The following is a 16,737-nucleotide window of genomic DNA, read 5'->3' as shown; positions in this document are numbered from 1 at the left end:
TTTTATTGCCTTGTACCATGAGTGCGCTTTTTAAAGCTTTTAAATATCTTACACATATGTATATATGTTATAAACATTCTAAACCTATATATATATATATATACTGTGACAAAGGTAAGCTAAAAAACACTGTTAAAAACAAACACTGAGGAAATAACAACACTTTAATTGCAAAAATGCTTAAACATTCTTTTCAAAACTATATCAAGTAACAGCAAAACTGCAAAATTTTAAGATTTTTTGGAGATGAAAACATGAGAAGTAGAACTAAACTGCCAAACAAGTACGAGTAGTATTTGGAAATCAGCACGTGGATACTTAAACACAATAAAAACATTAAAAGCTTAAGACATGTAGCTGTGCTGAATAACATTTCAACTAGGGTGGTAAAAACCAGACAAACACTACTAGCATGTGGTGTGTTTATCTGAGTTGAGGGAGCGTGATAAAGCACTTGTTTATCAGGTTATGGATTTGGTTTGAGCAGTGCATTCACCTCAGAGATGAACTGGCTGAGGTTTTCCAAGCATTTCTCCCTGATGTCCACCAGGTTCTGTTTCAGCGCTGTCAGGAGCTTCTGTTCCAGAGTTGGGTCCTTGGACACAAGCATCTTCACCACCATTCCCAAAGTCTCGCAGTCCTGTTTGTACAACTGGGAAAAGACGAACAGCTGTTGGACTCATCTGAGCTCTTAAAGTGAGGTACTTTAAAAACGATAAATCAGATTATTACTTGTCTGGAGAATTAGTCGGGTCTGGAGACATTTCTGCAATTGTGGTTGAGAATCAGTGGGGATTCATTGGAATAGATGTAAATATGGTAACATTTGTTGTAGGTGAATAAAAATTTGGGGAAATTTAGGGAGCTTTCTGGGAAATTCATTGGTTGCTTGTTCTGTGCAAGTCTATTTAAGACTATTTAGCTGATCTATGAAAATGATAAACGGGACAAACTGTTTGTTGGCAGGAGATCTCTCTGGTTTCTCTAACATGAGCATTGCTTCTTAAGAGCTTGACAAAGCAGTCTCTCTGTGTACTATACGACACTTTGACCTCCGGCGAGTAAGTCATTTGGCTGTAAACTTAACAGCCGTGCGTTTGGAGGCCAGAGACTATGGGAAAATGTCCAGTAACAGGTGTGTGACAGTGTGTTTGCATGGAGACCTAGAGGCAGGAGAAGTGTTGAAGCTAGTTAGAACTGCAAAGTTATTTCACACCAGACTTTAAAGGCCAACAAATTCTCCCCGAGTTTAAAGACGTGCTTAAAAGGTTTATTATGCCCTGCACATGTCCCGAGTGTGACGTCCAAGACCAGTGGACGAGGTGCGATCGGCTTTTATTTGATCTGTGCTGTAGGAAAGGTCTGGAGTTCATGCACATAACTGCACATTAACACATCCTTTCAGGTTTCGGTTTAGCTCTATCAACTTCGACTCATCTCTTGGTTTAAATATGTGAATATTGTTCAGAATCACTTGCTTGTCTGTGTGAAGTTAGATACCATACTTCATCTTCTTGATGAACTTACCCACAACCATCTATTAAACACTGTTATATTAGTAAACTCCATTCACGGGAATTGGCAACACAATCTCATGGCGATTCAAAACTTGTTTCCGCTTTGGCGAACTGGTGGCCACTTTAGATGGTTTCGTACAATCTCATTTTTGTCCAAATTGTATGATCTGCTCACGCCCCATTAGCAGTCAGGTTTAGGGGTGCAGATTCATGCTTTTTTTTTTTTTTTTTTATCTTACATTTTAGAATATTCGCATAATTTAAATTCATATGAAATCACCACCTTGTAAAATAGTTACATTTTCTCAGAGGATTGGGTTGCAATTACAATACCAGAGGTTCACAAGAAGTTAAGCACACTACATTTCTGTCTCGGTTTCCAGCACAAATCTAAACATTCATCAAGATAAATTTACTGGAGAAGCAAAATGACTGAAGATTTTAAGTCTTGTTTCTGAGTTTGTGCGTGAAACAAGAACAGATATCTGCCAATGGAGTCAGAGAGATAAACTTGGTTTCCCTTTGAATTAAGGTCATATGTCTCTTCATATTTTAAGTTTAAACTTGCTACTTTTTGATGATTTTTTTTTTGCTGCTTCAATCTCCAGTAAATGTTTTCCAGGACCAATATCTAAATCAAGATACAAGGCAAAAATATCATTTTTTTTGCAGTGTAGTCCCACCACTAAAAGAGCAATTAAGACTAAAAATATCAAATAAAAGAGAAAACGAAGGGCTGAGTGCTAATTATGTTCTGACACAAATGCTGTTGATGGAGCTGAACTTATATTGAATGTGAAATCATCTTTTAACAGAAAAAAACCTCCATTTTTTTTCTTTGACCAACATCATAAAGCATCCGCAGATTTGAGCCACATCTCAGAAACCGCTTTATAATCAAGAGCTTTTGGGTCTAGAGATGAATAATTCCACACGATCACCCTGGAGCTCTTCTGACATCTGAGCTCGAGCCAGTCGAGGATATTCCCTCAGAGAAACAATATAAACCGGAGAAAATGCTCACGTTTATTCGGGAGCATTAGAGGAACCAGACTGTGTGACTGGTTATTTTTGCTGGAAATTCAACCCCAGTTTTTAATGATAATTCCTAGAGAGAGAGAGAGAGAATCTGTCTGTTTGAACACAAAACTATGGATGGAAATAAACAAGAGAAAAGGAAGCGAGGAGGATAAACATAAACCTGCTCTGGTACACAAACCCTTCTAAGATAGAGGTTTAGGTTCAAAGGTTAAGTCTAATCAGAGCCGCTCAGGACCGGAAATGGCCATTTATTCAGCGTTTAGGTTGAGGACTCTGTCGCGGGTTCATCTGAACGCCAGAGGAAAAGCAGAAGCGTTCAGATTACTGAAGTGGACGAGGTCTGGTTCCTCTTATCCACAGCGTTCAGGCGCTCGGGTCCAGTTTAAAAACAGCGCAGAGATTGAAGGAGTTCTGGGCTCACTCAAAGATGAGCCAAGAAGAACAAAACGCCTGAGAAAGAGAAGACATGACAGGAAAACGAAAGAAATTCAGGGTTTGAGACCAATTATCTTATCTTAAAGTGAATGCGGTCATTTTTAAGTTGAATGTTCAAGGCTTGAACAGTGCATTATTCTGCTTGATAATGATATTCTATATAGAAATATATAGAATAGGTCTACCTAAGCAAACATCTCTCACTAACCCAAGGGAACGTGTAGTTACTTGTCTCAACTTGGTTAAACGCTGGAGATTCCCACAAGCACGTAATGAGCAGGTTTCCACCCGTCTGCCAGTTACGGCTTCAGACTCAATTAGAGGACGTTGTTCTGGGAGCCTGTGGCGATGTCTGAAGAGTTATTACACTTCCCACATCCCAACGCAAATCCAGCGGGTTTCGGTGTTCTGGCACATGACCGCATTCAAAACGCCAAATCCTGCCGAGTTCTCAGAAGCTCAAAGAGCGTCGGGAGGTTTCATGTCCCTCTGGCAAACGTGTGTGTGTGTGTGTGTGTGTGTGTGTGGGAGTGAGCGTCCTGAAGCTCGTCTGCTGTCAGAGCTCTTAGAATCAGAGATTGGCACATGCACTATCAGTCAAAAGTTTGGATATGTGAGATTTGTAATGTTTTTAAAAGAAGTCTCTTCTGCTCACCAAGACTGCATTTAATATATACATACATATATATATATATATATATATATATATATATATATATATATATATATATATATATATATATATATATATATATAAAATATTATTATTATTATTATATTATTATTTTTTATATTTTTTTTACATTTATGATTATCAATGTTGAAAACAGTTATTTACCATTTTTTTTCTTTGATTCTTTGATGAATAGAAAGAAAATAAATTTGAAATAGAATCTTTTGTAACATTATAAATGTCTTTACTGTCACTTTTGATCAACTTAATGCATTCTTGATGAATAAAAGTATTGATTTATTTTATTTCTTTCCCCCCCAAAAAATAAAATAATAAATTCTTACCGACCCCAAACTTTTTAACGATTGTGTTTCATTTTACAAAAGATTTCTATTTCAGATAAATGCTGTTCTTTTCAACTTTCTATTCATCAAAGAATCCTGAAATAAAATTGTACACAACTGTTTAAAACACTTGATAATAATCATAAATGTTTCTTGATCATCAGATCATCATATTAGAGTGATTTGTGAAGGATCATGTGACACTGAAGACTAGAGTAATGATGCTGAACATTCAGCTTTGATCACAGGAATAAATTACATTTTACATATAAACATTAAAATAGAAAACAGTCATTTTAAATTGTCATGATATTTAACAATATTACTGTTTCTTTTTTTGTATTTTCGATCAAATAAACGCAGCCTTGATGAGCAGAAGAGACTTCTTTTAAAAACAAAGAGACAAATCTCACCGATCCAGAGCTTTCGTCAGGTAGTGTGTGTGACCCTGACGCTTCATCTGTGCTAGTCTACATCATGTTTCCACAGCTCTCTCTCCTCCAGTGTGAGACACTGATTGTATTTTCACCCGAATTACGTCATTCTCTGTCTCTTCGAAACAGCTGAATCACCAGCGATAATAGACACTCAGCTTAAATTACAATCATTTCTTGTGGCATTACAGGATCTTGTAAACCCCAAAGTAAAGCCACAAGTAATTATAATAAAACAATGACATAAAAAAGAAAACAAAAGCTTGTGTTCGCGACGAACAGAGGAAGTTCTCCACCCCAGAGAGGATCTGTATTTATAGTGGTGATATTTACCAGTGCATGCTGGGAAGGTTTGTTAAAGGGAGGAAAGGTCTGACCCCGGTGTGCTTTTGTTTGGCGTGGAAGGCCCAATCGGAGAGAGAGAAAGACGTGATGTGGAGGTCTGATAACAGGACCACACAAACAGGAGACCGAACTGTACAACACACTGGGAAAGCAATGGTCTGTGACACATTACAAATAAAACACACAACTGTGGCAGCAAGTGAAGCGTCGTGCTCAAACACACACTCCGAACAAGCGGAGGTCTGTCGCAATCACTGGACGGGGGGCAATTATTTGAGGGCTGGAACACATTAGGGAATATTAGGAGGCATTTTATCACTGAGGGTCTAACAGGGCCGGGTGGATGTGTGTCGTTGAGGACCACTGGAGTGATGGATGAAGTCTGAGCACAATCATTCCCAGCTCACGAGATGTGGTGTGTTGTACAGTCAAACCAAATATTATTCAGACACCAGATATTGTTTCACTAGTGTGATCAGGACACTATAGTTCATTTCTGTAAGTGAGGAGAGCAAAATAAAGTAAACTGTGACATATTATATCCAATAATTCTTCATACAGAGACTACCAGTAACATCTGAGACCATAAATGATCCAGACACTTTGAGCTGATCATGTTTTGCTGAAGTGTGTTTTCTTTAATTGCTAATGCTCTTTTTACACACAGACTGAACACAATGAAGCATTGCTTGGTGATTGGTTGAGCTAAACTGGTATTATCTAATTGTGTAGTTAAATTTAACAGCTGACAGATATTCAACATAATTCATGTGTGAGACAGTCTAACAGAAGGACGGACAAAACCAGTCAAATATCAACTGAGTTCTGCTCATATTTTATTACCGTTTTCTAAACTATAGCGAATGATCTGTGATAATGTGAGAAATGTTGAAGGCGTCTGATATATATTGTGGTTTGACTGTAGCTCACGTTTAGTTTTCTGTTTTCGAAACTCAAAAGGGAAGTGAGGAATCATATAAAACATGGCGAACGCACCTTCTCGATGTCCTGAGCTCTGTTTTTGATGGCCTGATCGCACTGTTCTTCCACTGTCGGCTCCTCCGGGTCTCCGCCCAAACCGGGAATCACATCCAGGTCGGAGAAAAATATCTGCAACACAGGAGATTTATTCCATTACTTTGTGCTTCAAGTTTGGTTAAGCTTAGACATTGCGTTTAGCCGCTCAGTCAACTCGTAAAAATGGGCATCCTTAATTAGTGTATAACTATGCCAATGCTTTGACTAATCAAAATTCTTTTGATGGCTTTCTGCCAAGCACTGTCCTTGGCTGATGTGTGCCAATTTTGGGGTAGATCGGACCAACGACCTAGGCGGAGTTTTGAAAAAGTACGTTTTTAGGAAATTTCAAAATGGCGGAACAATTGTACAGGCGGAAATGGAGATTGCCTCCCTCTGAGCATTTATTATTGATTTCTGAGCATATCAAGAATCAGTTTTTCTCTGTTAGGGTTCTTGGGTTGTGTAACGCCACATCACAGGTGTTGGTTTCTAGTTTGTTAGAAGCACCAGCACATGAACGTTTATAACAAACTGTGAACAAACGAGTGTATTCTATGGCAAAGATTGTTTCAGTCACTCAGTATGTATTTTAATAATGTTAAATTGGTGTAATATGTATGAATTTCATTATGTACTTGTGCATTTGGTTGCGAGTGCAGTGCGTTTGCAGAGAGACTCCGCCCACACACTCTTCTGATTGGCTGTGATTTTGGATTGATTTGGTTGCGACTACAGAGAGACTCCGCCCACACACTCTTCTGATTGGCTGTGATTTGTGATTGATTTGGTTGCGAGTGCAGTGCGCTTACAGAGAGACTCCGCCCACACGCTCTTCTGATTGGCTGTGATTTGTGATTGATTTGGTTGCGACTACAGACAGACTCCACCCACACACTCTTCTGATTGGCTGTGATTTGTGATTGATTTGGTTGCCAGTGCAGTGCGCTTGCTGAGAGACTCCGCCCACACACTCTTCTGATTGGCTGGGGTTTTTGTTGCCCATTTTATTTTGTGGACAGACAAACTGCATGCTGCTGTAATCTTATGGCATCGCGACTGGTTAGGACACGGTGGAAGTTGATCACAAGTGATGACAGAATTGTTCAGGCTCAGTATGTGTGAGCAGAAGCGATCGATACCTTGCTGGCTGATGCCGACGCGTGTGGAGACTCTTCTTTGGGTCCTCCAGGGAGATCACCGGATGGCCTGAGTATCTCTGCAGTCACAGTGAGACAGTGAAGAACATCAGGAGAAACAGTTGCTCTTAAAACTCCAAATCTTTAAATGTCTAACTGAGCAGACAAGAAAAAAGAATCCGTCATAAACAACATCAGAGCCATCCTTGTATACATGAATTGTCGAACATCATCCACGTCGGAGAAGCGTGTTTATGTTTGCGTTCCCGAGTTTGAGATGTTTCTCTCTATGACGGCACAAAGAAAGTTCAATCCGATTCCAGGGTTTTCAAGGTGCAACTGAAAAGCATGATGTTTATTTCTGTTTTTTATTTATGTTTTAATTTGATTGAATAGAATGCAATTATAAAATATTTTTATAGTCTTGCTTCTGACTCAAGCTGAGCGCTGGAAGACGGGGAGCGTTTGGGAAACCTGTTTGGAAGCAGTGATTATTGTAGATCAAATCATTCAAAAATATCAAATATTAAAGTCATGAATGTATTTGTCCACACACACACAAAAAATAAATGTGCCTGATTAGAAACAGCAAATTCATCCACATTAAACTACCACTGAATATTTATGCGATAATTTGCGATGATCACAACTTTTGACTTAATTTTAAGATTTATTATTTTAAGTATTGTATGTATTATTTTAGTTGGAAAGGTGCACATTCTTAATAGTAAAGATTCAAATTTATATACATTTAAAGCATATTTGAAACATTATCTGTTAGAAACTATTTAAAGAGTTCGATTAGGTAGAAAAAAAAAAAATTTGTTTTGTTTTTTCCACTGTAATAATGAGTAACTTATTAATTACATACCTTTAATTTGTAAGCCTAAATGATCAGGTAACCTCTACTCTGTGTAATATTTTTAGTAATTTAATTGGTATCTCTCTCTCTCTCTCTCTATATATATATATATGAAGAGTTCAGATGCAAAAGCCTGTAAGTGCCATCTGAAATTTTCTTCTAGAATGATCATTTTTATCAAGCTCGTATATTTAAGTTCAGTAATTTCACTTAAATGACAATTCATAGGTAATTTGCATTGCCATTTAAGTGAAATTACTGAACTTAAATATACAAGCTTGATAAAAATGATCATTCTAGAAGAAAATTTCAGATGGCACTTACAGGCTTTTGCATCTGAACTCTTCATATATATATATATATATATATATCTCCACATGCTAACATGATGTTTTGCTTGATCCGGACCTGCATCCCAGCACAATCCCGACGTCTGTGGACATTCCCTGCTTTCATGTGTGCGTTAATGAGCGCCGCGGCAGAAGAAACGGCTTCTGTTGGCTCAGGTTTTATTGTGTCTGTAAAAGTGAGGCGACACATTCCTCCTGTATGAGTGATGATGATGGGAACAAAACACAGGCCTGTTGTGAGCCAACCCTCTTAACACCAAATAAATAATGACTTTAAAGTTCACAGGCTAAAAAAAGACCCTTAACTGGGACGTCCCGTGACTGGACGCGTCCAATTAAACCAGCTAACCTGAAGAACTGAAGCTGCCCGGATGAGAAAGAGCCCAAATATTTCTACGAATCATAAACGTGTCCAGATACTTTGGTTTAAGTTCATCTGTTTCAGCAGGGATGTGAATGTATATGAACACTTTTATTTAATTTTTTATTATTTATATATTACAATATTTACAAATGTCGCCTCTGCAATTAATTGAAATCAAATATTTGTTTAATTTTATTTAGTGAATGATGATAACCTTGCTCTGGAGAGGGATTTATAAACTTCCTAAAACCGTCTGGTAGCATCAGGTGTTCTGATAGACAGCCAGGCGACAGAAAAGCTGAAGAAATTAGAGAATCTGAGTCATTTAAATCTGTGAAGACAAGGGAAGGGAAGTATAATGTAGTGACGGGTGAGTTATAAGCTGACCTGGCTGGCTCTCGGGGCGAGTGGCGCTGATGTCCTGCTGGTGTTTGGGGACTCGGGGCGATCTGGATCGGAACCTGGATCGGAACCTGGATCTGGATCTGACACCATCACCATCAGCCCTGATCACACATCAACAGTTCTGTCAGCACCACTATCATCAAATACGACTGACATTTAGCATACGGTTTGGACTGACGGTCTGGTTCTGTTCTGGGCCGCCTAGCATGGATAAGAGCAGCAATAACCCCCCTTAGGGTAAACAGAACAGAACCAACATGAATGTATGCAGATCATTAATTAATAATGATTTTAATCACTACGCCTAATTCTTTACATGAACAAGAGTTTTCCTGGTGTGTGTGTGTGTGTGTGTGTGTGTGTGTGTGTGTGTGTGCTGCTCACTCTCGGTCCAGGATCATGATGGCCTGTAGCAGTGCGTCCTCTTCTGGAGGACAGGGTAACCCTTGACCTCTGACCCCAGGCTGAGAGGTCACTGCACCACCACTCCTGCATACAGACATGAAAATAATCTAGTTTATGTTTTTAAAGCGCTCATTAAAGCAACATTAAGGAACTTTTCCTCTTCAGTCCCCCTACAGGTTGGAAGCGGAATTGTCCATTACCGCTGTCGTAAATAATTTAGCCTACCGTCACACACACACTCGCTTGTTTATCCAGCGCCGGCTTTGAATGAACGATGTCCACAGACAAGGTAGAGTATGTTGTCATGATTTCATGAAAGTATGATGTATTGCGACATCAGAAACGAAGAAAAGCTAAATAATGACTATTGTAACACTTGCCGTAAAGCAAGTCAAGTTTGTAGTTTTCTTCTGTCTCATTGGAACTACAGAAACGCGACCCGGTGTGGCAATCTTCCAGAGTGAGGTTACAGCAGATATAGGGCTGCAGAGCGGAGGCAGGACTCACCCCGTCACGACTTGATGAACCACTGAGACCATTTTGGAAACATTATTTTAAGGTAAAAAATGTTACATAGTGTTGCTTTAAGCAGGGGTGCAAACACATGTATGGTCAAAAAAGAGAGAGGTAATCGAAGCCCTCGTCCCGCGGCAAATATCCAGATACTACATTGCCACCATCCCCAACCCACCCCTATAGGCACATAGAGTCAAATGAAATTTAGAAAAACTATCTTGCACTTCTTCTTCTTGCTTTACTGCTACTTCCTGAAAACAATTTCACCTGATGATTTGAATAGCTCTTTTTGTAAAGAATTAATAATTCCAGGATGATTGGGGTAATTGTGTAGGGTAGGCCTAGTGCATCTGCATAGAAACTAATAAACAAAATACAAATATAAATACAATAAAACCCAAATACACGAGAAATAAAGCAGTACTTTATGTTTTTCAGGTAAATTAACTGTATTAAGTATTAATACAGTTTATCTTTTGACAAAACGTGATTAAGCTCTTTCTCTTTTGTTGTTTGATTAACTTTGGTGATACAAACAGCTGCAGGTATATTGGGTGCTGTCCCTTTAAGACGAATGCACGTATCTAATACCGGTAATGACACGCATCCGTTTTATTTTGACTGCGTTTACGGGGAAACTCGTTGAGACGGACACTGGCTTATTTTTTCGTGCACATGTCTGTTCAAACACAAATAGATAAGAAAGAAAAGGGAATTCGGTGTTCACGAACTTCACGTGCTGTCTGCGACTGAGTGGCTCTGTGCGCCGACAGACCATCTACATTTGGATGTTAAACATAATATATATAGCCTGATACAGCAAAGACAACGTCGGCAGTATTGACGGCAAAATAGGCTACAGAATATTTCGTTCTGTAGGCCTATTGACAGGGGCAATATTTGAAAATCGATAATTAGGCCTATTTTTTAAAATTACAATTATATATGCATTTGTCAAAACCGAGAGACTTTCAAGCATCAAAATGTAATTTATTAATATGTATTTGCGCCTTCTATTTTGTCTGAAAACTTCTAACACTCTTGCGTGTCGCGTGAAAAATAGGCGTCGGTTGCGGTTCTATTTCTAGCACGCGGTTTCGGCGCGGCTCGAGAAGTGTGTGTGTCACGCAGGCATTGTGCTCTAACACAAGCTCTAACCAGTTAACATGAGAGCCGACATAAAAACGGACACTCCACGCCACGCAGAGAGAAATGTGATGCAGTGGCAGATCCAGAGTGAGACAGAAACACTAGTGGTTCACGCTTGCGCACATAGCTACTGCTGGTTTGGCGCGCAGTGTTCTGATTCGCTTATTTCCTATTTACTTGTTGGTGGACGCAATCCAGAATTACTGTTGGTTAAATTATAATCAGACCCCCCCCCCCCCCCCCCCCCCCCCCTAAAAAAAACTCTTCGGATCTGCACGATTCACACAAGTCACCCAAACTGACGTGAAAAAAGCGGGAGGCGCCGAAAAGCGCGCTGTTTGCACCCCTGTTTAAGAGAGTCAGACAGATATTAACAGGTCATTTACTTATTTTAAAAAAATAAATCTTTATTTAGCTTTCAAATAAGCAAACACTTGAACACACTCGAGGCCCAGATATATATATATCATTTTTCAACATAATATAAGAAACATAAAATAAGAAAAATGTATATAATATAAAATACTGCATTATGACTGGTTTGATGAGGGAAAACTGTAAGCGCTTCTGTGCGATTCATTACAAGTGTTTGGACCAGTGCTGATCCTGAGGAGCCGCTGAGTAAAGCGCTGCTACACACACACAGTTTAATCAGTGTGTGAGCTGTGATGAAGCCGCTGAGTAAAGCGCTGCTACACACACACAGTTTAATCAGTGTGTGAGCTGTGATGAAGCCGCTGAGTAAAGCGCTGCTACACACACACAGTTTAATCAGTGTGTGAGCTGTGATGAAGCCGCTGAGTAAAGCGCTGCTACACACACACAGTTTAATCAGTGTGTGGACTGTGAGGAGCCGCTGAGTAAAGCGCTGCTACACACACACAGTTTGATCAGTGTGTGGACTGTGATGAAGCCGCTGAGTAAAGCGCTGCTACACACACACAGTTTAATCAGTGTGTGAGCTGTGATGAAGCCGCTGAGTAAAGCGCTGCTACACACACACAGTTTAATCAGTGTGTGAGCTGTGATGAAGCCGCTGAGTAAAGCGCTGCTACACACACACAGTTTAATCAGTGTGTGAGCTGTGATGAAGCCGCTGAGTAAAGCGCTGCTACACACACACAGTTTGATCAGTGTGTGAGCTGTGATGAAGCCGCTGAGCTCTGCGGAGACGAAGGTGTCCGGTGGCTAATGCGGGGTAAGTCGGGCCAAGCCCTCAGCTTCTCCTCCACCGCTAATTTGATTGTTTGTTTTAGGAGTTCAGCCGGGCTTTAAAGTTCTCTGGAGCCTGTCGGGCCACGGGACGCTGACCTCTGACCTCTGACCTCTGGCCAGACAGACCAGCAGACGTGAGATGATCATACTTCTACACATCACGGGTAGAGATATTTATACACTCTTATCGATCTTACTCATTATATTCAGTTGGGATTTATTTTTATGTGTTATTTATATATTATTATAGTTTTTATTTATATTTGTGAATTCGTTTTTATTTTTATATTTTCAGAATTCACTTTAATATTATTATTTACTTGTTATCAGCCGTAAACGAGCCGCCGCTGAACTCAGACCAGAACACACACACACACACACACACACACACACACACACACACACACACACACACACACAGAACACAGAGGAGTTTAATAACTGTGTTGTGTGTTTATTATACATAATATATATATATATATAATATATCCAATTCGCTAATGAATCATTCTGAATGACTCAGTGATTCTCTCGAACCGATTCCCAAAGCACTGGTAAATGACTCTCGGAGATTGAATCATATGGATAAATAATAATAAAATAAAATATATAAGAAATGTAAAGTTACTTGCCAAGGCAACATTTCTCATTTTCATTAACTTTAAGTTGAAGCACTAAAACTGAAATAAAAGTTCAAAACTATAAAATAAATATTAAAAAAAAAAATTCAAACCGGCAAAAACACAATAAAGTTACAAAACCTTTAACTAAAATTAAAATGAAAACAGAAAATAAAAACAAATATATTTTTAAAAACTATAAAAGTATATAGTCGGATGATAGTAAAACAACATGCCTGTATATTCTGTCTGTGAAATCATGAGTTTGTGATCATAAATCTACAATTATTTCTCCTGAAGTTTTGTGGTTTTATTTTCTGATGAGAAATTAATTTCAGTATGTGTTTGAGTTAAAGTACTGTAATGCAGTGAGTGTGCTTATATACACTATTGCACAAGCACTATTACAAACATAATTAATGAAGAATTAAAGTGTATGGACTGATGGTCAGACAGCGTGTGTGTGTGTGTGTGTGTGTGTGTGTGTCACCTTAGATGTTCCTGTGGTCGATCCTCATGCTGTGTGTTACAGAAATAGAGCGCCTCCTGCTGGAGAAACTACAGTCACACACACACACACACACACACACACACACACACACACTCATCAGTGTTTCTGTCTCACTTTCCAGATCAAACATCTAAACATTCTTAAATCAAGACACATTTACTGGAGAAGAACAACGACTGAAGATATTAAGTCTTGCTTACTGGAAAATGCATCAAATAAAGTGAGTTTGTGCTTAAAACTAGAACTAATCTCTGCCATATTCTTGCTTTAAGCACAAACTCACTTTCTTCTGATTCAGAAAACAAGTCTTAATATCTCCAGTCGTTGCTCTTCTCCAGTAAATGAGTCTTGATTTAAGAATGTTTAGATGTTTGTGCTTCTGATAATAGAGCTTTATTAACTGATCTAATATTCCTGATGTGGAGACATGATCTAACATCTTAAGATAAATATCAGTGTGTGTGTGTGTGTGTGTGTGTGTGAGTGTGTCTCACCCTGTGGTACAGCAGTGTGTCTCTGTGTTCCTGTGATCTCTCGCTGTGATGTGTGTGTGTGTGTGTGTGTGTGTGTGTGCGTGTGTGTGTCTCACCCTGTGGTACAGCAGTGTGTCTCTGTGTTCCTGTGATCTCTCACTGTGATGAGTGTGTGTGTGTGTGTGTGTGTGTGTGTGTGTGTGTGTCTCACCCTGTGGTACAGCAGTGTGTCTCTGTGTTCCTGTGATCTCTCGCTGTGATGAGTGTGTGTGTGTGTGTGTGTGTGTGTGTGTGTGTGTGTCTCACCCTGTGGTACAGCAGTGTGTCTCTGTGTTCCTGTGATCTCTCGCTGTGATGAGTGTGTGTGTGTGTGTGTGTGTGTGTGTGTGTGTGTGTGTGTGTGTGTGTGTGTGTGTCTCACCCTGTGGTACAGCAGTGTGTCTCTGTGTTCCTGTGATCTCTCGCTGTGATGAGTGTGTGTGTGTCCTGCATCTCCTCTGTAACACACGGGGTGTTTGCTCACGACTCTCACTCTGCGATACGGCGCCTGAGAATGAAGATCTCTGAGCATCAGGGGCCTAAAACACACACTACTGAAGCAGAAGGAGGAGGAGTGTGTGTGTGTGCGTGCGCGTGTGTGTGTGTGTGTGTGTGTGTGTGTGTGTGTGTGTGTGTGTGTGTGTGTGTGTGTGTGTGTGCGCTCTTACAGCTGTTCCGATGTATCTCTCATAGATCTGTCTGATGCTGAGCTCCCTGTACGTCACTGAAACACATTCACAATCACATCACTTCCTGTCCGCCACGTTCACAATCACATCACTTCCTGTCCGCCACGTTCACAATCACATCACTTCCTGTCCGCCACTGGAACACATTGATCTGTCACTCATAACTCATCTGATGTTGATATGAAGAGTTCAGACACTCACTGATGATGATCTGGATCCTCTCGCTCTGTAAACTGCAGCTTGAGGAGAAAAATATGGTTTTATTACAGTTATATCCTGAAGATCAACATCAGCATAACGCTGACTTCACTAACAGCAATTAACATACTGTCACTATCATACATTAATAATCTTCAGATCGTGTAAGAAGCTTCATTATTTTTCTTTACGTTTATTTTATCTGATGATGAGGGATGATAATACAGAGATTACACGATTATACTGAGTTATCTGTGGTATTCTGTAAACTAAAGTTACTGCGGTGAATTTAACACATTAAAAGATGATTTTGCCACTTTTGAAGAACTAATATTTACATGAATTCACCGTACATTCATGTGCTAACACTTTACAACAAGATTTCATTGTTTTACATTACTTAATACATTTACTAACAACTAACGTTTTTACAGCATTTAATATTTGTTCATAAAATGTTCATGTTAGTTCACATTAATATTAACAGATTCAACTTTTGATCTTATACATCAGTAAATGTTTAAAGTAAAGTGATAATTATGTTATTAATATAATTATATGATTATTACGCGTGCGGGCGGAATTAAATTACGTTTCTACAGCGGCTGCATTAACGCCTATTATTACTTCACACAGTTTACAAATACTATATGAATATACCTCGTCAAAGTTTGATGTCGGTTGTAAAATCAGAAGTGTGACTGTACTCGTTTTAATATTAATCAGTTCATCTTGGCACCTGATGATTATTCTTATTGTTATTATGCTGATGTTCTTCTTCAGCAGAAAGTGATTAATGAGAATCGGCGAGTGACTGTCGCCCCCTGCAGGACACACTCTATACTGTACAGAAGGACTATGTTTTACATTATTTAAAGTAAAACTCTGGAAAAAAAAAATAAGATTCATTTATTTTTGTAAATAATATTTTAGATTATTACAAATTAAACAGCAGTGAGGTGAGAAAGTATGTTTGTAAAGTAGTAGTTAATCAAGATGGCTTGTTGGTGAAATGTTGCTAATTTAATGTGTACACTAAAAATAAAGTACTTTTTATGTAATGTTTTCTACCCAAATTCATTTTTCAGTGTTTGTGTAGTTTTATTTATTTATTTATTTCGCAAAACTCACAGAGATGACATGTTTATGATGTACAACTTTGAATACAGACTAGCCTACAAATTGCATTAACAATATGTTCAATGTCATCAGAATACAAATGAGAAAAGAAGAGTTAACAAAGAGCTGGAAGAAGGAGGAAATACTCAGCAATTCTGTTTAATTATGAATGTACACATGGTGTGTCTTAAAGCGTATTAAAAACACCACATACCGGTAGACACATAAACAAAGCTGGATTTACACCACAGGGGGGAATTTAACATTATTTAATTTATTATTTAGCCTAACTGTTTAGTTGAAATGTTTAATTGTATTGAAGATTTTCAAATATCTGTCAGTCTCTCTGTTTATTTCCAGCATTTACACTTACAAGAAGTAGTTCGTAAATGCGCTCGTTGCGGAACAGCAGAGCTATAGTTTACATAAAGAAAGCAGCGCTACATTAAACACTGCGTTATTATAGATTATACGGAGGTAATAGGAAAAGAAACTGTCCTGGTCGAGTTTACAGGTATATATAGGCCTATACCTGCCGCTCCATGATATAAAAACATTTAACATTTACATTTAACATTTCATTATTCATCAGCAGATCAAAACCATCACTTGGTAGGCTATAAATGTGGGCAGTGGCTATATTTACACTAAGTTTAAATAGCGATATATTCTATCTAGGCTATATAGGCCTACTTATTGTATATTTGACCCATATGTTTAGGCAGAACACAGTAGGCTATAAATATAGCCTATCGACAAGATTTTGAAAAAAGTTTTTTTTCGAAAAAACATTTTGAATTTAAGATTTTTGCCTGTTCGTCCGATCCACTACCTGTTCAATAAAGTACCTGATCAACGATACCTGTGTTCCTTCTCC

The 16,737-nt window shown here is 38.7% G+C and overlaps 1 protein-coding gene across 5 annotated transcripts; it reads right to left on the bottom strand.

Annotated features, from left to right (window-relative positions):
• Nucleotides 1-147: 147 nt before the first annotated feature.
• Nucleotides 148-15,546, bottom strand: LOC311283474 (uncharacterized protein). 5 transcript variants are annotated; one of them, XM_084397900.1, is made up of 11 exons: nt 15,402-15,546; nt 14,745-14,782; nt 14,523-14,578; nt 14,237-14,362; nt 13,322-13,389; nt 9,311-9,415; nt 8,909-9,027; nt 8,736-8,819; nt 6,949-7,025; nt 5,786-5,899; nt 148-652 (listed from the first exon to the last, which is right to left on the bottom strand). In XM_084397900.1, coding segments are annotated over exons 2-11 (936 nt in total). In that variant the 5' UTR covers nt 14,746-14,782; nt 15,402-15,546; the 3' UTR covers nt 148-466. The 5 variants fall into 5 exon arrangements, with proteins under 5 accessions (XP_084254026.1, XP_084254027.1, XP_084254028.1 ...); XM_084397901.1 differs by lacking the exon at nt 8,736-8,819; XM_084397902.1 differs by lacking the exon at nt 14,237-14,362 and having other exon boundaries at nt 15,402-15,525.
• Between the last annotated feature and the right edge of the window lie 1,191 nt (nt 15,547-16,737).

Source organism: Rutilus rutilus, assembly GCF_951802725.1.
Source record: "Rutilus rutilus genome assembly, chromosome: 23".
Classification (NCBI taxonomy): Eukaryota; Metazoa; Chordata; class Actinopteri; order Cypriniformes; family Leuciscidae; genus Rutilus; species Rutilus rutilus.
Note: the sequence above shows the minus strand (reverse complement) of the source record. Positions and strands in the feature narration are given on the sequence as shown.